Genomic DNA, 21,625 nt, shown 5'->3' on the forward strand with positions numbered 1-21,625 from the left:
CTCCAAAACATAGCAATGGTCATTATGGCCAAACAGTTCTATTTTTGTTTCATCAGACCAGAGGACATTTCTTAAAAAAGTATGATCTTTGTCCTCATGTGCAGTTGCGAACCGTAGTCTGTCTTTATGGCGGTTTTGGAGCAGTGGCTTCTTCCTTGCTGAGTCGCGTTTCAGGTTATGCCGATATAGGACTCGTTTTACTGTGGATATATATATATATATATATATATATATATATATATATATATATATATATATATATATACTTTTGTACCGGTTTCCTCATCTCCTCATCCTCATCTTCACAAGGTCCTTTGCTGTTGTTCTGGGATTGATTGACACTTTTCACACCAAAGTATGTTCATCTCTAGAAGACAGAACGCGTCTCCTTCCTGAGCGCTATGACGGCTGTGTGGTCCCATGGTGTTTATACTTGCATACTATTGTTTGTACAGATGAACGTGGTACCTTTAGGCATTTAGAAATTGCTCCTAAGGATGAACCAGACTTGTGGAGGTCTACAATTTTTTTCCCGAGGTCTTGGCTGATTTCTTTTGATTTTCTCATGATGTCAAACAAAGAGGCACTGAGTTAAGGTAGGTAGGCCTTGAAATATATCCACAGGTACACCTCCAATTGACTCAAATGATGTCAATTAGCCTATCAGAAGCTTCTAAAGCCATGACATCATTTTCTGGAATTTTCCAAGCTGTTTAAAGGCACAGTCAACTCAGTGTATGTAAACTTCTGACCCACTGGAATTGTGATACAGTGAATTATAAGTTAAATAATCTGTCTGTAAACAATTGTTGGAAAAATTACTTGTGTCATGCACAAGGTAGAACCGACTTGCCAAAACTATAGTTTGTCAACAAGACATTTGGGAAGTGGTTGAAAAATTAGTTTTAATGACTCCAATCTAAGTGTAAACTTCCGTCTTGAACTGTATATATACATACACACTACGTGACCAAAAGTATGTGGACACCTGCTCGTCTGATTTTGGTCAATTAGGCCTGGCTCGCAGTCGGCGTTTCAATTCATCCCAAGTTGAGGTCAGGGCTCTTTGCAGGCCAGTCAAGTTCTTCGACAAACCATTTCTGTATGGACCTTGCTTTGTGCACAGGGGCATTGTCATGCTGAACACAAATTTGGATGCACAGAATTGTCTAGAATGTCATTGTATGCTGTAGCGTTAAGATTTCCCTTCAATGGAACTAAGGGTTCAAACCATGATAAACAGCCCCAGACCATTATTCCTCCTCCACCAAATGTACAGTTGGCACTATGAATTTGGGCAGGTAGCGTTCTCCTGGCATCAGCCAAACCTAGATTTGTCCATCTGACTGCCAGATGGTGAAGCAAGATTCTGCACTCCAGAGAACACGCTCCAGAGCCAAATGGCGGCGAGCTTTACACCACTCCAGCCGACGCTTGGCATTGCACATGGTGATCTTATGCTTGTGTGCGGCTGCTCAGCCATGGAAACCCATTTCACAAAGCTCCCAACGAGCAGTTATAGTGCTGACGTTGCTTCCATGGCAGTTTGGAACTCAGTTGTGAGTGTTGCAACCGAGGACAGACGATTTTTACGCACTTTGTGCTTTAGCGGTCCCATTCTGTGAGCTTGTGTGGCCTACCACTTTGCAGCTGAGCAGTTCTTGTTCCTTCTACTTCACAATAACAGCACTTACAGTTGACCAAGGCAGCTCTAGCAGGGCAGAAATTTGATGAACTTGTTGGAAACGTGGCATCCTATGACGGTGACATGTTGAAGGTGCCATGTTGAAAGTCACTGAGCTCTTCAGTTAGGACATTCTACGGCCAATGTAGACCCCCTTGGGTTGTGCCGTGACGGAGATCTTTGTGGGCTATACTCGGCCTTGTCTCAGGATGGTAAGTTGGTGGTTGAAAATATCCCTCTAGTGGTGTGGGGGCTGTGCTTTGGCAAAGTGGGTAGGGTTATATCCTTCCTGTTTGGCCCTGTCCGGGGGTATCATCAGATGGGGCCACAGTGTCTCCTGACCCCTCCCGTCTCAGCCTCCAGTATTTATGCTGCAGTAGTTTGTGTGTCGGGGGGCTAGAATCAGTTTGTTATATCTGGAGTACTTCTCCTGTCTTATCCGGTGTCCTGTGTGAATTTAAGTATGCTCGCTGTAATTCTCTTTCTCTCTCGGAGGACCTGAGCCATGCTGCTGCTCCAGCTTCAACTGTTCTGCCTGCGGCTATGGAATCCTGACCTTTTCACCGGACGTGCTACCTGTCCCAGACCTGCTGTTTTCAACTCTCTAGAGACAGCAGGAGCGGTAGAGATACTCTTAATGATCGGCTATGAAAAGCCAACTGACATTTACTCCTGAGGTGCTGACTTGCTGCACCCTCGACAACTACTGGAATTATTATTATTTGACCATGCTGGTCATTTATGAACATTATAACAGAACATGGCCAAGATGTTCAAATCTCCACCCGGCACAGCCAGAAGAGGACTGGCCACCCCTCATAGCCTGGTTCCTCTCTAGGTTTCCTCCTAGGTTTTGGCCTTTCTTGGGAGTTTTTCCTAGCCACCGTGCTTCGACACCTGCATTGCTTGCTGTTTGGAGTTTTAGGCTGGGTTTCTGTACAGCACTTTGACATATCAGCTGACGTAAGAAGGGCTATATAAATAAATTTGACTGTGTGCTCAATTTTATACACCTGTCAGCAACGTGTGTGGCTGAAATAGCCGAATCCACTGATTTGAAGGTGTCCACATACACTATATATACAAAAGTATCACCAGTTTTTATTTCAGCTGCTCAGAAATATCAAATTGGTTAAGGGTTCAGAAGAGGGTGAGTAAAGAAAGAGAAAAACTTGAATGTGTAAAATAACATGTGCAGAACATTCACATCCATAGTTATGAGAAAAGAGAGTTTCCAGAGGGGCGGGAGGTGGGGGAGAAATACGTATTCGTAGCGTCTGCTAACTATATTTGACCCTGGTTATAACCACCGTCTTCCTCTCCGCCATTTCCTTCCCTTGTTCCCTCTGCTCTACTAGGGTCAAATGCTTCTTGTCTGCTGTTTAACAACGGATTGCCTATTCGATTCCGATGTGTGTGTGTGTAATTTATGAGTTAGAATGTTGTTGTTGTTTAAGAGTTGAAAACTGCGATGTTAATGACTTGCCTCTGGGTTTACCACTGCTGTGTGGAAACAACACAGAATCATATTTTTTTTAACAATAGAGGACTAAAATAGTCTCAGTTACTCTAGATCTGAGTAATCTTGTCCTGCATCTCCTGTTCTCCAGTTATCTGCTGCTTCCATCTTGTCGTTATCGTGGTGAATGCTGTGAGCCTGGAAACAATCTTCATCCTCATCTCCAGCTCAATTGTTTCTGATTCCTCAATAGATGCAGAGTATGTAGTCAGTGTGGCTTGCTGACACATGCACGAGGATGAAGACAAACAATGTACCAGACACACACACCTTTCTACCCCTCTCCCTCCAGATCTTTTCTAAAGCTGTTCCTCCCTCCGTTTACCTCTCTCTCTGGGTAAAGACCACTCCTCTACTATTGAAGATGATCTCTGGCAAAGATAAAGAATACAGAGCACTGTTCTTTTCACAGAAAAAAAACTCATCCTACACACGCATACTCTTACCTCGTACTCTTCTGCCTCTATGAGGAGTTTGGCCGTGGTGATGCGGGATTCATATGGTGGGATGTCACTCTGGAAAGGGAACAAAAAGAGTTAGACACAGGCACACACAATTGCTCTCACACAAAGTCACACAAACAGAGCGATAAGTTGGCCCTCTGACTTGGCATTTATGCTCTGGGTTGTCTGAGGGGGGGGGTAATAAGTCTCTCACCTGTGTGTGTTCCTCCTCTATGTCCTCTCTGCTGGGTGGAGCTTCACTCTGTTTCAGGGCAGGTAGCCACGCATCCACACTCCTCATCAGGTACTCCTTCCCCTCCTACACACACACACAAAATCTGACATCTGCTCCCCTGATCCAGGCTGCATCACATCCGGCCGTGATTGGGAGTCCCATAGGGCTGCGCACAATTGACGGCCGTCATTGTAAATAAGAATTTGTTCTTGACTGATTTGCCGAGTTAAGTCAAGGTTACACACAACTGTCAAATCAACTCCATCTGGTTAGATCCACAGTGCCATCTGGTGGCTGGAGGAGATATTTACAAAAGTAACCTTGAGAAGAGCTGCAGTATTCCAAAACTTGTCCCCTCTTTGAATTATAAGAGTCATTTAGGAGTAAATCCTTAGCTTGCTGTTATTGTTCCTCCCTAAAGATTAAGGCTCTCTGAAGAATTGGAGGCCTGTCTCATTGCAGTGCTAGGACTAGCAGATTATCATAAAATTGTATGACAATTGCAAATGCTCTGATTGTTCAGTTAAAGACCATTTTTCTGTCTCCCCTCATCACTTTCTTTTGTTCTGTCATAAACTTATTAATGTGTGTGTGTGTGTGTGTGTGTGTGTTCCTAGCTCATCAGATTAATGGCATATTATTCAATTTTCTCACATGAATTAACTCTGATCGCTGCTTTAACAAGATGATAACTTAGCGTGAGACATACCTGCCTCTGATTTACAGTGTGTGTGTGTACTGACCTGGTTCTTCTCTGTACTGAACAGGTAGCTGGCCATCAGCTGTAGAGCCTCTGGGTTGTCAGGCTGATAGGTCAGCGCTCGTTCTATGGCCTCTCGACACTGATCTCCTGCCCTCTCCTCCATACTACACACAAACACACACAAATCTGTGAATTCAATATACAACAGGCCTTTCAGGTAACAAAAATGTATATATGATTTTTGTGTTACCAGAGGTCAGTGAAGTAGATCTCTGCCACAGAACAGTAGGCCACACACACGTGTCTGGCTATCGGAATCTCTGACCCCGAGTCCTGGAGTGGAGAGGCTGCTGCCTCAGCTCCTGCTCCTGCTCCTGCCTGGGGTGACAGGGAGATGGTTGAGGTAGAAATATTCAGCATCTCTGGCTGCCAGTTTGTGACAGTCAGTTTATGATACAGTCAGTTTGTAGAAGTGTTCAGACTGAAGAAACAGCTCCTCCTAGTGTTCTGTGTTAGACATGCATTCAACAAGATCCATGAGTGTGTGTGCATGTACTCACTGTGGCTTGTGCGTGTTTCTCCAGCATACACAGTAGTATCTGTACTCCTTTGGTGTAGTACTGCACAGCCTCCTGGCCTGTGTGTATCTGCCCTAGAGACATGTATTTACTATGACCTTCTTCAGGACTCAACTGCACTGCATGCAGAAACACTTAGAGCTGGGGTTAAGGAACACACACACACACACACACGCATGTGCATTTGCACAACACACACACAGAGATGCATGCAAACACCATACACACACACACTGAAGGATATTTCCTTGGCCCTCTGTGTGTCTCCCAGTTCAGAGTGGATGTGTCCTAGCAGGTCCAGGGTAAGGAGGTTGTCAGGCTCCACCTCTAGTGCTCGCTGACAGAACCTCCCTGCCATCTCAAACTCCAAACTGTCCATACACTCCTCCGTCTGAAACACAACACAAGACAGATGTTAGTGTACAGCGTGTGGCAAACTCCAAACTGTCCATACACTCCTGACTCCATCTGAAATAGGAGAAAGAGAGAGTATGTCTGGAGTGTGTGTGAGTGTGTGTGTGTGTGTGTCCTACCTTCTCCAATAGTTGTTCTACAGTATATTTTTCAGCAGTTTTTTTCTTGGCTTTCTCCTGCATCTTCAACTTCATTCTATCTTGAGGTGACAGACCTGCCAATCCAGAGCCTGTTGCAACACAGTCCCTATTGTCAACAATATTCTACATAAGTCTGGCTACAGTTACAGTAGCTAACTAGCAAGTTAGCTCGCTAGGTTGTTCTTTCCAGATTGGACTAGCGAGCTATGTGCCTTCAGAAAGCATTCATACCCCTCGTCTTTTTCCACATTTTGTTGTGTTGCAGCCTGAATGGTAAATGTATTCAATTGTGATTTTTTTTGTTGTCATTGTCCTACACACAATACTCCCATAATGTCAAAGTGGAATGATGTTTTTGAAAAAGTAAAATGTAAAGCTGAAATGTCTTGAGTCAGTAACTATTCAACCACTATTCTTGTTATGACAAGCCTAAAGTTCAGGAGTAAAAATGTCCTTAAAGTCACATACAGGTGAAGTCGGAAGTTTACATACACTTAGGTTGGAGTCATTAAAACTCGTTTTTCAACCACTCCACAACTTTCTTGTTGACAAAATATAGTTTTGGCAAGTCGGTTAGGACATCTACTTTGTGCATAACACAAGTCATTTTTCCAACAATTGTTTACAGATAGATTATTTCAGTTATAATTCACTATATCACAATTCCAGTGGGTCAGAAGTTTACATACACTAAGATGACTGTGCCTTTAAACAGCTTGGAAAATTCCAGAAAATTATGTCATGGCTTTAGAAGCTTCTGATAGGCTAATTGACATCATTTGAGTCAATTGGAGGTGTACCTGTGGATATATTTCAAGGCCTACCTACCTTCAAACTCAGTGCCTCTTTGTTTGACATCAAAAGAAAAAGAAATCAGCCAAGACCTCGGGAAAAAAAATGTAGACCTCCCCAAGTCTGGTTCATCATTGGGAGCAATTTCCAAACGCCTGAAGGTACCACGTTCATCTGTACAAACAATAGTACGCAAGAATAAACACCATGGGACCACGCAGCTGTCACTTGGGGCGGCAGGGTAGCCTGGTGGTTAGAGCGTTGGACTAGTAACCGGAAGGTTGCGAGTTCAAATCCCCGAGCTGCCCCTGAACAGACAGTTAACCCACTAGGCCGTCATTGAAAATAAGAATTTGTTCTTAACTGACTTGCCTAGTTAAATAAAGTTAAAAAAAAAAAAAAAAAATACAGCTCAGGAAGGAAAAGTGTTCTTTCTCCTAGAGCTGAACATACTTTGGTGCAAAAAGTGCCAATCAATCCCATAACAACGGCAAAGGACCTTGTGAAGATGCTGGTAGAAAAGTATCTATATCCACAGTAAAACGAGTCCTATATCGACATAACCTGAAAGGCCGCTCCAAAACCGCCATGAAAAAAGCCACACTACGGTTTGCAACTGCACATGGGGACAAAAAATGTACTTTTTGGAGAAATGTCCTCTGGTCTGATGAAACAAAAATAGAACTGTTTGGCCATAATGACCATTGTTATGTTTGGGGGGAAAAGGGGGTTGTTTGAGCAAGGAGCTCTGTCAGGAGGAATGGGCCTAAATTCACCCAACTTAATTGTGGGAAGCTTGTGGAAGGCTACCTGAAATGTTTGACCCAAGTTAAACAATTGAAGGCAATGCTACCAAATACTAATTAAGTGTATGTAAACTTCTGACCCACTGGGAATGTGATGAAAGAAATAAAAGCTGAAATAAATGATTCTACTATTATTCTAACATTTCACATTCTTGAAATAAAGTTGTGATCCTAACTGACATAAGACAGGGAATTTTTACTTGGATTAAATGTCAGGAATTGTGAAAAACTGAGTTTAAATGTACTTGGCTAAGGTGTATGTAAACTTCTGACTTCAACTGTAAGTTGCATGGACCACAAATTGTGCTTAACATGATTTTTGACTATCTCATCCCTGTGCCCCACACATACAATTATCTGTAAGGTCATTTAGTTGAGCTGTGAAAATCAAACCAATTCAACCACAAAGACTAGGGAGGTTTTCCAATGCCTCGCAAAGAAGGGCACCGATTGGTAGAAGGGTAAAACAAAAAACAGACATTGAATATCCCTTTGAGCATGGTGAAGTTATTAATTACACTTTGGATGGTGTATCGATACACCCAGCCACTACAAAGATACAGGCGTCCTTCCTAACTCAGTTGCTGTAGAGGAAGGAAACCGATCAGGGATTTCACTTTGAGGATAAAAAAATAAACCAAATGGAGCTAAGCACAGGTAAAGTCCTAGAGGAAAACCTGGTTCAGAATGCTTTCCATCAGACACCGGGAGATTAATTCTCCTTTCAGCAGGACCGTAACCGAAAACACAAGGCCAAATCTACACTGGGGTTGCTTACCAAAAAGACAGTGGCCGAGTTACAGTTTTGACTTAAATCTACTTGAACATCTATGGAAAGACCTGCAAATGGTTGTCTAGCAAAGAAGAATAACCATTTTGACATAACATTAATAATTTTGGGGGAATAATGGGCAAATGTTGCACAATCCAGGTGTCGGAAGCACTTAGAGACTTACCCAAAAAGACTCACAGCTGTAATCACTGACAAATGTTTTCACTTTGTCAATATGAGGTATTTCTGGGTAGTAAGTTGGTGGTCTGTTGATATCCCTCTAGTGGTGTCGGGGCTGTGCTTTGGCAAAGTAGTGGGGTTATATCCTGCCTGGTTGGCCCTGTCCGGGGGTATCATCGGAAGGGGCCACAAAGTCCCCTGACCCACCCGCTGTCTCAGCCTCCAGTATCTATGCTGCAATAGTCTATGTGCCTGGGGCTAGGGTCAGTCTGTTATATCTGGTGTAATTATCCTGTGTTATCTGGTGTCCTGTGTGAATTGATGTATGCTCCCTCTAACTCCCTCTCTCTCCCTTCCCTCCTGGACTACCTGAGCCCTAGGACCATGCGTCAGGACTACTTGGCCTGATGACTCCTGGCTGTCCCCAGTCCACATGGGCTTGCTGCTGCTCCAGTTTCAACTGTTCTGCCTGTGGCTATGGAATCCTGACCTGTTCACCAGACGTGCTACTGTACCTTGTTCCGGACCTGCTGTTTTCGACTCCCTCTACCACACCTGCTGTCTCGACCTCTGAATGTTCGGCTATGAAAAGCCAACTGACATTTATTCCTGAGGTACTGACCGGTGGTCTACAACCACAGGGATTACTAGTTGAACCTGCTGGTAATCTATGAAAGTTTGAACATCATCATCTTTACTGGCACAGCCAGATGAGGCCTGGCCACCCCTCAGAGCCTGGTTCCTTTCTAGGTTTCTTCCTATGTTCCTGCCTTCTAGAGAGTTTTTCCTAGCCACCGTGCTTCTACATCTGCATTGTTTGGGGTTTTAGTATAAGCACTTTGTGACTTCTGCTGATGTAAAAAGGGGTTTATAAACACATTTGATTTGGTATTGTGTGTAGAAGGGTGAGGATTTAAAAAATATATTTAATACATTTTGAATTCCGGCTGTAAGACAACAAAATATGAAATATGTCAATCGGTATGAATACTTTCTGAAGACACTGTAGCTATCACACATAATATAACAGATATCACACATGGACAACACTAGTTGTCCTTTATAGCGATCTAGCTAACACGTTAGTTACTGTATGTAACATACCTCCGTTAGAGCGCGGATCTTTCCTCCTGGCTTTGCTCTTCTTTTTGCCCTTGGTTTGGCCTCCCATTACAACAATGACGATTTGTAATCAAGTTTATAATTTATGTCCGAATCACTGTAAAAATATTGGGGACAAATTAGTCCACGCGTAGGGTGTGAGTGCACATGCTCAGTACTGCTAACCCAGCAGCTACGGAGAAAGATAGTGGACAAACAGTTCCAGTTAAATGTGAACGGCAGTAAGAACAGTCGCTGTTTGAAAATGCCAAAGGCAATCGATTTGATGTTGCGTTTTCTTGTCTCATGTACTATATACAACCTTAATTAGTTGAGTATTTGATCAAATTCCATTGATAAAGTGTTGAAACAAACGCCATTGGAGTATTGTTAACGGAAAATAGGCGGGAAAGATATGATGTGAATAATTGACAGTCTGAACTCACCAATGGGCTGCCAAGCTGGAGCCCATACCTCAAGAACATTCTGGATTTGGACCAATCCACAGCTACGAGCGTTTTCGTCACTCAATACACATTTCCAAACAGCTGTTGTAAATAGACGAATGACATACTGCTAGCTAGTCTTTGATACCGACGACAATCATATATTATTTTCAAAATTGTACTTTTTCGGATATCTATTACAGGCGTTTGCCTTCTAACAACTGACTAAACGAAAGTTATCGGCATTCAGACCTGAATTTAAACTGCCACCGCCTCAGCGCTCTTTGGAACGTCAAAACGTTATGCATTTAGCTAGCTAAAACATAGCAAATTGGTACTAACGAGTTAACGTTAGCAGGCTACTAGTAGCAAGGTAACGTTACGACTTGGACCAAGGAGAATTGAGCAGTCAACTAACAGTCTGGCTCCCTAACTTATTGTTATCTATCTGGACAGCTGACCAGGCAGCTAACTAGTTTACGCCCGCTGCTTTGCTGGAGATATTGGCCCACTCTAAGATAGCCGGTCAGACGCGCCCACATAACATTAACTTTACTAGCTAGGTAGCTAACTAACGTTGATGCTCCTATCTCCCATCTGTCCGCTGGTCAGACCGGGGAGACTGCCCTGCCACGGAGCTTCGTTGTGGCCGATGCCACCGGCCCCGTTTGACGAGGGAAGCGAAGCACCAGTTCCTGGAAAGTTGAAGAGTAAACCACAACGCTAGCTAAGGTTAGCTATCCACCGGACCGTGGCTGTGTGCGCAGTGACAGCTCTGTATTTGATTGTAGTTGGCTAGACAGCTAACCGTTTGCCAGGGCTGTTGGACCAGTGTTATAGAGCGATGGGGGAGTTAAATAAAGAGGTTGTGGATCTAGTTTGGAAAAGACCAGGCAGCAACGGGGTGTCCGCTTCACTCTTCAGGAGATGGACCCAGGGTAAGCTACCTCTCGCCTACTTCGCTCCATTCTGGCGCACCCCCCTCTAACCTGAACACAATCCTAGACATTGTCAGTGGTGGGGCAAAATAAGTGACTCTGTGATTCCTGTATTTTAGGGATGGTCTTCAGTGAGACAGAACACACAGCACTGGAGCAGTTTGAAGGAGGACCCTGCGCTGTCATTGCTCCTGTACAGGTATTGACCAGTCCCCAGACCAGACAGTGCATAACCTTACACACGAACATGACCCAGCCTATGACCAGGTAGATGGTGTTGGTGTCTGTTACCAGAATGATGATATCAAGACAGGCACACATCTTCTTAGATAGCACTTTACAGAAGTCACCCGACAGGCACTCAGCTGAGAAGCCTTCTCTACTACTGTTTATTTATTATAGTACTCTATGGTGCTGGAGTGTCTTCGCAAACATCTGTTCTTAGACAGAGTGGATGAGGACGGCAGGTTGTGTTTTTGATCCTATAGAGATGGGTTACAGCTTGTAGAATATTTCCTGATTGTGTGTTTCCTGCAGGCCTTCCTTCTGAAGAACATCTTGTTTAACAGAGAGAGTTCTAACTGGAGACGCATCACAGGTAACCCTGACCTCTAAACCTAACCCAGCATTTCCCAAGCTCAGTCTTCGGGACCCCAAGGAGAGCCCATTTTGGGTTTTGCCCTAACACTACACAGCTGATTCAACTTATTAACGCTTGATGATTAGTTGATTATTTGAAACCGCTCTGTGGTGTTAAGGGAAAAACTAAACATACACACCTTGGGGTCCCAAGGACTGAGTTTGGGAAACCTTGCCCTGACCCTGTTTAACAGAAAAAGTTGTAACTAGAGACACGTCACAGGTAATCCTAACTTCTGATCCCAAACTGACCCTGTTAAACAGAGAGAGCTCCAAATGGAGATGCATCTCATATATATATATATATTAATTAATTAATTAATTAGAAACCAAGCCTATATCTTCTGTTCCTTGTAGAGGAGGAGCAGAAAGCGGCCCTATGTTCTACTCTGGCTGAGATCCTGGAACAGGCCTGCTCTACTTCCTCCACCACCTCCTACTGCCTGGTGACCTGGGCCAAAGGACAGTGCCCCCACACTACCACTCACACATCCCTGACAGGGGGTCCGGAGACCAGTCAGACCCAGCAAGACCAGCAACCCAGTGAGTCCCACTACTCATCTATCCACTAATACCCATGTAATATGAATAACTGCATTGCTATAGTGAGATGGTATTAATCATCGCATATGATAGTGGGTAGACCGCATAGTGAGTAGTATTGCTGTCACTGTAAATCTAGAATAATGACATGTGTTCTGTCAACGTTACCTAAATTGTTTCACTAAAATGTGTATGTTTGCATTTGTGTGTGTCTCCTGTGTGTAGCTGCTTTGGCTGCTGAGGATCTTGGCTTTGAGCGGTTTCACAGCATCCTCCAGTAAGTAACTCTACTGACTGTGGCTCATCTCTCTATTGGCCATGACTTCATGGAGATGAAAGGACCACTACATTGCAGGAAAGTCAGGAATGCTAGTGTGTGTATCTCCATCTGTCTGGGGTTGGCTAAGCTTGTGTGTGTGACTGGAGTTTCTCAATAATGATTTACATCCTGCTGACTCAGCACACACTCCTGACTCAGCACGCACACTCCTCACTGATTCCTTAATGAGACACACACAATCTTTGATTTTCTGCCAGAGGAGCATCCGATTGCCATATGGCACATTGCATAATGACATTATACAACACTGTCAGCATGAACCCTCCTGTCTCTGCACTCATTTAGAGGTCAATGTCATTAGAGGTGGTCTCGCTGACTTCTAGCCCCTGACCTTTGACCGCTCATCTCTACAGGAAGCGTATTGTGAAGTCATTATCAGAGCTTAGAGAGGAGGTGGTGTCTCTCTACGAATCCTGGAAAGGGCGCTGTGGAGTCCTGCTCTTCCTCTACTCTGTCATCCTCACCAAGGTAAGGCTCTGCGTGTGTTTGTATGTGTGCATATTACTCTGCACTCTTTGTGTGTGTGTGTGTTTGTATGTGTAACCACTTTTCTCTTTCTGTCTCTACAGAGGATAGAGAACATCAGGAATGAGATTGAAGATACTACAGAGCCTCTCATAGATCCAGTCTATGGCCACGGCAGGTACAATCCCTGATCCCTCACTTTATTGAATCTTTATCAGCTATATTTATTTTGACAACTTGAGATAAGTGATGTTCCAAAAAGCTTAAGCCATTACTTTTCTTTCTCTTTCTTTCTCTCTCAATTACTTTTCTTTCTCTTTGCAGTCAGAGTCTGGTTAACCTGTTAGTGACGGGCCATGCTGTCTCTAATGTGTGGGACGGAGACAGGGAGTGCTCTGGCATGAGTAAGTACTCCACACACAGGCTGACTTATTTATTTGTAATTTTTTTTGTCATTTAGGAGACGCTCTTACGCCCCCCCCCCCCCCCCTCTACGGGTCCCCTGTGGGAATCGAATAAACCTCATTATCTGGCAGCGTGATTTAATTGGAATCTTTTCTACAATGAGCATTTGGCGACTTTATTGCTGTTTACGGAAGGTGTTGCGAAGACGTTGTCCAGTTTCCTGGTGACTGTGATACCACATCTGAACACTAGATGGTAGTGGTCAGTCAAACTTTCATACACACAGAGACCAAAGAAGCTGTTTCACTTTTTTTTTTTTTGTCTAAGCTGGTCTTCTTTCCCTCCCTCCCTCCCTCCCTCCCTCCCTCCCTCCCTCCCTCCCTCCCTCCCTCCCTCCCTCCCTCCCTCCCTCCCTCCCTCCCTCCCTCCCTCCCTCCCTCCCTCCCTCCCTTCCTTCCTCCCTCCCTCCCTCCCTCAGAGCTCCATGGTATCCACAACCAGGCAGCAGTTGGCTTCCTCACTCTCATGGAGTCACTACGCTACTGCAAGGTACGAACAAACACAGACTGACATTCCTTCAGGCTTGTTATGTCCAAACCATAGTGGTGAGTTTGTTCTTGTTCACTAGTCACGAATGATTGCGGAGAGAGATTCAAACATTCTGTGAGAGAATCAGCACCACAAATAAATACATTGTCATACACACTCCCTCTCTCACACATACTGCCACTTCTTTTGTGTGACTGACTCTGTGCAGTAGGACATTTTATGATCTGGATAGTGGTGGAAAACAAACCACTCTGCAAGATCCCATGTGAAAATGTGTTTGGAGGCAATAGTCCTCACCACCTAACCCCAACCCTACACACATTCACACATACTGTGAGTTTCGAGGGAGAAAATAAAATTTTACATAAAAAAAAATAAGTGGCTACAGGAAATGTGTAAGGAGCAGGGACTACAGTAGAGTAGTAGAATAGCTGAGTAAGTCTGGGTAGATGAGTTAGACCTGGGTACATTGGTATGTTCATGCTATAAACCTTCTCATTGAACAACCATTGTATTAGTAACAATATGAGTATTTTCTTCTCTCTTACTGTACATATTCTATTACGTCATCAGATTGTATTCCCTGATCATTCCTTTTGTCAGTTGAAATGGCATCAGAAAGCCTTTAGTCTGTAAAACTAACCTGGTCTGGGTTCAGGCAGTTAAGTTGGTCTGGAATCTGAATCAGAACTGCTTTGCTCCAGTTTTGGTTTGTATGTGTGTTTCAGGTGGGTGCGTTCCTGAAGTCTCCTAAATTCCCTATATGGATCCTTGGCAGTGAGACTCATCTCTCAGTGTTCTTCGCCAAGGTAAGAATCACACAAGAACACACACTCAACCTGGGCCATGTGTGTCTGTGTGTAATATAAGCCAGTCTCTCTTCCAGCGGGCAGGTCAGAAAAAGAAGAACCAGGAATGTGTGCTTTAACAGATTTAGTACTGCACAGTTCACATGAGAGAGACGGCAGTAGTATGTTCTTATATGGCTAGTTGCTGCTGTTTTTTGGCGTTGTCTTGAAACCTTGTGGTCAGCTGTAACTGGGCCAACCAGCTTGTAAATTGCACACACACCAGTGTTTTGGGTGAAGCAGTGTGCGTGTAACACAGCTGATATGGGGGTTGAGAAATGACAGCATGTTCATAATGTTTATTAATTGTTACAAAGGGACTCTTAAAGCTGGGCTCCTTAATGGTGAAACTGCCCCATTTGTTTGCGATATTACAACAACAAAGAAGTTACTAAAAACAACACACTTTTTCCCCCCTCAGTCATCAGTGCACAATATGCAGTGGCGATTTTAGCATGTAAATCTTGGTGGGGCAGAAACAAGTGGGGTGCATGCCATCAAAGCCACTACACAACACACTAAACAAATGCATGTCTTCAATATTATTCTACAATGTAGAAAACAGTAAAATAAGGTAAAACCCTGGAATGAGTAGCTGTTCAAGCTTTTGACTGGTACTGTATGTGTATTTAAGTTGTCAAACGTTGAGTATCTGGTTCCATATTCCTAGCACACAATGTTTACATCAAGTTTGTGACTACAAACTTGTTGGATGCTTTTGCTGTTTGTTTTGGTGGTTTCACATCATTTTGTGCCCCATAGAAATGAATGGTAAATAATGTATGTTTCTAAACATGCTACCATGTTTACAGATAGTCCGGAATGAATCGTGAATAATGAGTGAAAAAGTTAGACGCACAAATATCATCCCGCCCAAGACATAACCTCTCACCATAATAATAAAAGGGGAGGTTAGCATTTTTTTTTGACAGGTACGATATTTATGCCTCTAACTTTCAAACACTTAAACAAAGTTGAAAAGGGGATGTTAGCTAACTTCACTAAGTAGGTCTACATTGGTTGGATAAAAAAGTACATTAGGTCTACTTACAACTATGTTTAGCCTACTGTACGTTTCTACTGGTAGCTTGCAAAGTAAAAATGATCAGCTAACAGTGCATCAGCAAATGTGCCCTTCTGCTGTTTGACAGGCAGAGCCCACAAAGGATGGGGAAATGAACCTAAACCACTCATACTTGTCAGGTATAGTTCACTATTATTTTATCACTCAAATATCCAATTAATGGTGGCCAATATTGAGAGACCAATGCTACCCTTATGTATGACATAATCAATTGATGTTTACTGAGCATGAGCATGCTGTATAACTCTGAAAGGGCTGAGCTAAATATGTGCAATTGTTTTGTATGGAAAAATCTAACATTTAAGAGGTGATTTATATTACAACCAAATAATTCACTTTTTATTTAACAATCCCTTGAAAATGGCATGTAGTTGTCAATGGTTTAAGTAAAGCTGGGGTCTCCTTGCCCTCTAGCAGGCAAATCGAATGCTCTGCACCGTATTGTGACGTTTTATTGATGACGACCTATAACAATGGTGGTGGGGTGGCACTGTTTCTCCCCTACTGCACATTCTATCTTGAAGTAAAATGACTAACAATTTGGAGCACTATTTTAGATTATTCTTGAAAGAATTTCTTACACTCATTCAAAGATCCTTCTGCATATGTATACAGGCACTGGATTCTGTTGGCTGTGGATCGTGTGTGGAACTGTATACTGCTATACCTGCGTATCAAAGCCAGCAATCAACTTAAGGCGGAGCTAATTGATTCTCTCTGGTACTGGATATGGCATCAGAGGAAAACCGAATGTTACAGCTAGCGTTTACCTACCTCATAACACTACACCCAATGGATTTTCGAAGAAATGGATAATACAATTATTGTATAAAGTGATCAATAACTCCAAAAGCAGAAGTTTGTCAGCAGTTTCCAGGCCTTTTAAAGGGGTCTTATATTAAGATGAATCCAAGTCCCATATCATCTGTGTAGATGTTGTGTATTGTACTGTACGACTCCGCTCATGTCTTGAGGGTTGGAAACATCTTGATGTTGGAGTAAACTATCATATTAGATTAGAGCAGTTGCTCCATGTCCCATGGGATAAAGCAGGGTACTGGGTAGTGTCTGCCTGCTAGGGGGCTGGAACACATGTAGAGGCAAACTAGATGAACCAGATGAGGACCATGAGTCATGGTCCTCATGATTTCACTGTGATGGGAGCCATGGAGGTTATTGGTAGTCAAGGCACTGGTGACATAGTACACACACACACACACATTCCTGTGAGCGGGGAACCTGATCCTGATTAGCATTAATGGACGTAGGAGATGTGTGTGTGCCCTCAGGTGGATGTTTTCATGTTGGGAATGTGATCCCAGAGTTCCCATCTGGATCCGTTTGTCCTGCTGGAGACGATGGACCCCTCATTTCTGATTTGTTCACTTGGATGGAGAGAAAGGAGACTCAAGGCCATGGTGTGGTCGAAGTAACACGTTTGTGTATATTAATTTAAATTCAATATGCAGATATGAGGGCAAGTTACAGCTTAGATGCAAGAGCATAGTACAAAATTAATAGCATGGCATTTACATCTCCACTATGTCAAAAGCAGTGGCTAAAAATCCCTAATGGCAAAGAAACAAATCGCCCAAAAGGCCAATTATTCTTGAATCTCAAGGGTATTTTTTTATTTAACTAGGCAAGTCGGTTAAGAACAAATTCTTATTTTCAATGACGGCCTAGGAACAGTGGGTTAACTGCCTATTCAGGGGCAGAACGACAGATTTGTACCTTGTCAGCTCGGGGGTTTGAACTTGCAACCTTCCGGTTACTAGTCCAACGCTCTAACCACTAGGCTAACCTGCCTAGTCGACCGACTAGGATTTTTCAATGCCGATACCGATTATTGGAGGACCTTTTTATTTTTTTTTATATATATTTACAACAATACTGAATTAACACTTTTATTTTAACTTAATATAATACATAAGTAAAATCAATTTAGTCTCAAATAAATAATGAAACATGTTCAATTTGGTTTAAATAATGCAAAAACAGTGTTGGAGAAGAAAGTAAAAGTGCAATATGTGCCATGTAAGAAAGCCAATGTTTAAGTTCCTTGCTCAGAACATGAAAGAAAGCTGGTGGTTCCTTTTAACATGAGTCTTCAATATTCCCAGTTAAGACGTTTTAGATTATAGGAATTATAGGACTATTTCTCTCTATACTATTTGTATTTCATATACCTTTGACTATTGAATGTGCTTATAGGCACTTTAGTATTGCTAGCTTAATCTCGGGAGTTGATAGGCTTGAAGTCAAACAGTGCTGTGCTTCAAGCATTGTGAAGAGCTGCTGGCAAACGCAGGAAAGTACTGTTTGAATGAATGCTTACGAGCCTGCTGCTGCCTACCACCGTCAGACTGCTCTGTCAAATCAGACTTAATTATAATATAATAAACACAAAGAAATACGAGCCTTAGTTTCCGGATTTGACCATATTAATGACCTATCATTTCGAAAACAAAATGCTTTCAGTGAAATATGTAACCATTCTGTATTTTATCAAACTGGTGGCAACCCTAAGTCTAAATATTGCTGTTACATTGCACAACCTTCAATGTTATGTCATAATTATGTAGAATTCTGGCAAATTAATTATGTTTTTTGTTAGGAAGAAATGGTCTTCACACAGTTTGCAATGAGCCAGGCAGCCCAAACTGCTGCATATATCCTGACTCTGCTTTGACTGAACGCAAGAGAAGCAACACAATTTCCCTAGTTAATATTGCCTGCTAACATGAATTTCTTTTAACTAAATTGTCAGGTTTAAAAAAATATTTTTTAAATTAACAGGTACTGCATTGATTATATACAACGCAGGACAAGCTAGTTAAACTAGTAATATCATCAACCATATGTAGTTATGTTAAGATTGATTGTTTTTTATAAGATAAAAACTTATCTTATATAATCAATGCAGTACCTGTTAATTTAAAAAATAATTTTTGCTAGCTAGCAATTTACCTTGGCTCCTTGCTGCACTCATAACAGGTGGTCAGCCTGCCACGCAGTCTCCTCGTGGATTGCAATGTAATCGGTCATAATCGGCGTCCAAAAATGCTGATTAACGATTGTTATGAAAACTTGAAATCGGCCCTAATTAATTGGCAATTCCGATTAATCGGTCGACCTCTACTCAAAGCTATATAGTCTTTCTGAATTACGTATACATGCATCATTGCAGACGTGGGGTGATAGGAATCTCATTCAACTTTTCAATTGAACAGTTAGGCATCTGCTGATTTTGGTACAGAGAGTGATATTCAGGAGCTAGAGCTAGTTCAAGGTTGGATTGTCACAAGTTGAGGCCTCTGAGAATTCTGTAATCAGGGTTATAGAAAAGCACTTGTACCGTGACTGGGAGTCCTGCACGGCGGCGCACAATTGGCCCAGCGTCGTCCGGATTACGGGAGGGTTTGGCCGTGGGGCTTTTCTTGGCTCATCGAGTTCTAGCGACTCCTTGTGGCGGGCCAGGCGCCTGTAAGCTGACTACAGTTGTCAGATGAACTGTGTTTCTTCCGACACATTCGTGCGGCTGGCTTCTGGGTTAAACAAGCAGGTGTTAAGAAGCATCGCAGCTTGTTTCGGATGGACGCATGACTCGATCTTCGCCTCTCTCGAGCCTGTTGGGGAGTTGCAGCGATGAGACAAGATTGTAACTAACAATAGGATATCATGAAAAAGTGTCAAATTTAAAACCAGAAATATATATATATATTTTACCCCTTGTGCTTCAAACCATTAACGTTTGTGTAAGCAATTAAGCAGGTTACGCTTATTTGTATGGTAATCAAAGATCTGTAGGATATGGCATCCGATTTGGGTTCTCCTCCATGCTCATGCAGCTGACGCTACGCTGATTAGGGAGAGGAGCTGTCTGCCCCGTCAGACGTGCACACTCTTTTTCACATACACACACGTGCGTACTGCACACCGTGTCATTACTGTGGGTTGGGAGAAGAGTAAATGTCACATCTAGAACAGTTGTAACTAGTTCATGTCAGTGTGTGTGACGACAACAGCGTTCAGTGTGTTAGTGTTGAGAGAGCTCTGGAGCTGACCTCAAACCATGCATCTTGTGATGCCTGTGCTAGGATTCCCCTGTGTCCCTAATGTAGTGTGTGTGATGTCCCGTCATTGTTACAGTGTGGCTTTTAGACCATTAGTGTGTGACTGCCTCATAGCATTAGTGTTTTTATCTGATCTAACGGGACAAAAGCTCCCCCTCTCCACCACCCTCCCTCTTTTTACCTTTCTCACCCCCCATCCACCTCTCTTCATCCCATTACAGGCCATCTATAATGGCCTGTAATGGGATCTGAGGCCTTCTGTCACCACAGAGGTGGGAGAGGAGAGGGGGATGAGACTACAGAGGGAAGAGAAGGAAGAAAGGCAAGAGGAGAGATTGGGGAGAGAAGATTTTGTGTATTTGAAAACTGAGACAACATCCATACCTCTCCAAAGTGTGCATAGTTCCTAAGTAATTCAATGCACTTTGTCTCAAAGAAGAGTCTTCAACTATATATACATATTTATTTATTTTAATCTCTCTTAGCTGTGCCGTTGAGGAACTAGAGCAATCACACTAGTAGTTTGTTTTGATCACAGCCCAGTATCCCCACCTTTACCCAATTACTGTTGGTCCATTATAAATCTCAATCTGGGTCAGGTGAGCATAATCTGAAAGCTTCTATTGCCAACATGACTAGCTAAAGTATCAAATAAGATCTTTGTGTTAGGCTTTCACAAGGCAGATCATCATTTTGGTTCTCAGAAATGAGTCGTGTGCGTTCAGATGCATGGTGCGCAACAATTTTCCTTCACAACAAACAGGCTCATTCTGTTCAAGACAACCCAGGGTATCACACCAAGTCATCTTGTACAAACATAGTGATCATAAACCTTGACACCATGACATGCGTTTTATGCAGTGTTGGAAAAAGTACCCAGTTGTCGTACTTGAGTAAAAGTAAAGATGCCTCCAATGGAATATGATTCAAGTAAAAGTGAGTCACCCAGTAAAATACTACTTGAGTAAAAGTCTGGAAGTATTTGGTTTTAACATTTTACTTTTGATAGTTAAGTATATTTGGGCAGTTAATATACTTAAGTATGAAATATAAAAGTTTTAATCTGTTCAAATTCTTTATTAAGCACCCCAGAAGGCACCATGTTCTTGTTTTTTTAATTTACAGATAGCCAGGGGAACACTCCAACACTTAGAAATAATTAACAAATGAAGCATTTGTTTTTAGTGAGTCCGCCAGATCAGAGACAGTAGGGATGACCAGGGATGTTCTCTTGATGTGGTGGCCAAATTTTCTGTCCTACAAAAATGTTGCAAAAGTTGCCCAGACTCTAAGCTCTGATGTCATGTATAGCATGTTACTTTACTTAATTCTACTATACAGTTAATCCAGTCAAATGTTATTTGTCACATGTGCCGAATACAACAAGTGTAGACCTTACAGTGAAATAAATGCTTACTTACGAGCCCTTAACCAACAATGCAGTTAAGAAAAAAAGGTGTTAAAGTATTTACTCAAACTGCAGTTAAAAATGGAAAATGAGTGATTAATGAGCAACAAAAAAAGAACAGTAGCGAGGCTATATACAGGGGGTACCGGTACAGGGTCAATGTGCGGGGGCACAGGTTAGTCCAGGTAATTGAGGTAATATGTAGGTAGAGATGGTGACTATGCATGGATAATAAACATAGTAGTAGCAGCAGCCTAAAAATTGGAGGGACAATGCAAATAGTCCGGGTAGCCATTTTGATTAGCTGTTCAGGAGTCTTATGGCTTGAGGGTAGAAGCTGTTAAGTCTTTTGGACCTAGACTTGGCGCTCCGGTACCTCTTGCCGTGCGGTAGCAAAGAGAACAGTGTATGATTAGGGTGGCTGGAGTCTTTGGCAATTTTTTGGTGCCTTCCTGACACGGCCTGGTATAGAGGTCCTGGATGGCAGGAAGCTTTGCCCCAGTGATGTACTGGGCCG

General features: G+C 42.7%; 2 protein-coding genes across 6 annotated transcripts in view; one reads left to right on the top strand and one right to left on the bottom strand.

The window, feature by feature from the left end:
• si:dkey-12j5.1 (probable assembly chaperone of rpl4) overlaps positions 1-9,762 on the bottom strand; it is a 40,415-nt gene extending 30,653 nt beyond the window's left edge. For 2 of the 4 annotated variants that reach the window (XM_021593073.2, XM_021593069.2), the window contains exons 1-8: positions 9,371-9,762; positions 5,696-5,805; positions 5,407-5,553; positions 5,145-5,297; positions 4,835-4,962; positions 4,625-4,748; positions 3,861-3,965; positions 3,650-3,718 (exon numbers count right to left, since the gene is read on the bottom strand). In XM_021593073.2, coding sequence (XP_021448748.2) covers positions 3,650-3,718; positions 3,861-3,965; positions 4,625-4,748; positions 4,835-4,962; positions 5,145-5,297; positions 5,407-5,553; positions 5,696-5,805; positions 9,371-9,437 — 903 coding nt within the window. In that variant the 5' untranslated portion in view covers positions 9,438-9,762. The remainder of the gene's footprint in view (positions 1-3,649; positions 3,719-3,860; positions 3,966-4,624; positions 4,749-4,834; positions 4,963-5,144; positions 5,298-5,406; positions 5,554-5,695; positions 5,806-9,370) is intronic. The other 2 variants (XM_036971663.1, XM_036971660.1) reach the window with 2 other exon arrangements.
• A 75-nt stretch (positions 9,763-9,837) lies between these two features.
• Positions 9,838-21,625, top strand: part of mindy3 (MINDY lysine 48 deubiquitinase 3) — a 53,914-nt gene continuing 42,126 nt past the window's right edge. Inside the window, exons 1-10 of one of the 2 annotated variants that reach the window (XM_021593061.2) lie at positions 9,838-10,751; positions 10,871-10,950; positions 11,289-11,349; positions 11,748-11,933; positions 12,159-12,210; positions 12,627-12,741; positions 12,843-12,916; positions 13,063-13,142; positions 13,622-13,692; positions 14,421-14,501. In XM_021593061.2, coding sequence (XP_021448736.1) covers positions 10,658-10,751; positions 10,871-10,950; positions 11,289-11,349; positions 11,748-11,933; positions 12,159-12,210; positions 12,627-12,741; positions 12,843-12,916; positions 13,063-13,142; positions 13,622-13,692; positions 14,421-14,501 — 894 coding nt within the window. In that variant the 5' untranslated portion in view covers positions 9,838-10,657. Of the gene's footprint in view, positions 10,752-10,870; positions 10,951-11,288; positions 11,350-11,747; positions 11,934-12,158; positions 12,293-12,626; positions 12,742-12,842; positions 12,917-13,062; positions 13,143-13,621; positions 13,693-14,420; positions 14,502-21,625 lie in introns of those variants that run through there. The other variant, XM_021593064.2, reaches the window with a different exon arrangement.

This window comes from Oncorhynchus mykiss, chromosome 3 (genome assembly GCF_013265735.2).
Source record: "Oncorhynchus mykiss isolate Arlee chromosome 3, USDA_OmykA_1.1, whole genome shotgun sequence".
In the NCBI taxonomy this organism is placed as follows: domain Eukaryota; kingdom Metazoa; phylum Chordata; class Actinopteri; order Salmoniformes; family Salmonidae; genus Oncorhynchus; species Oncorhynchus mykiss.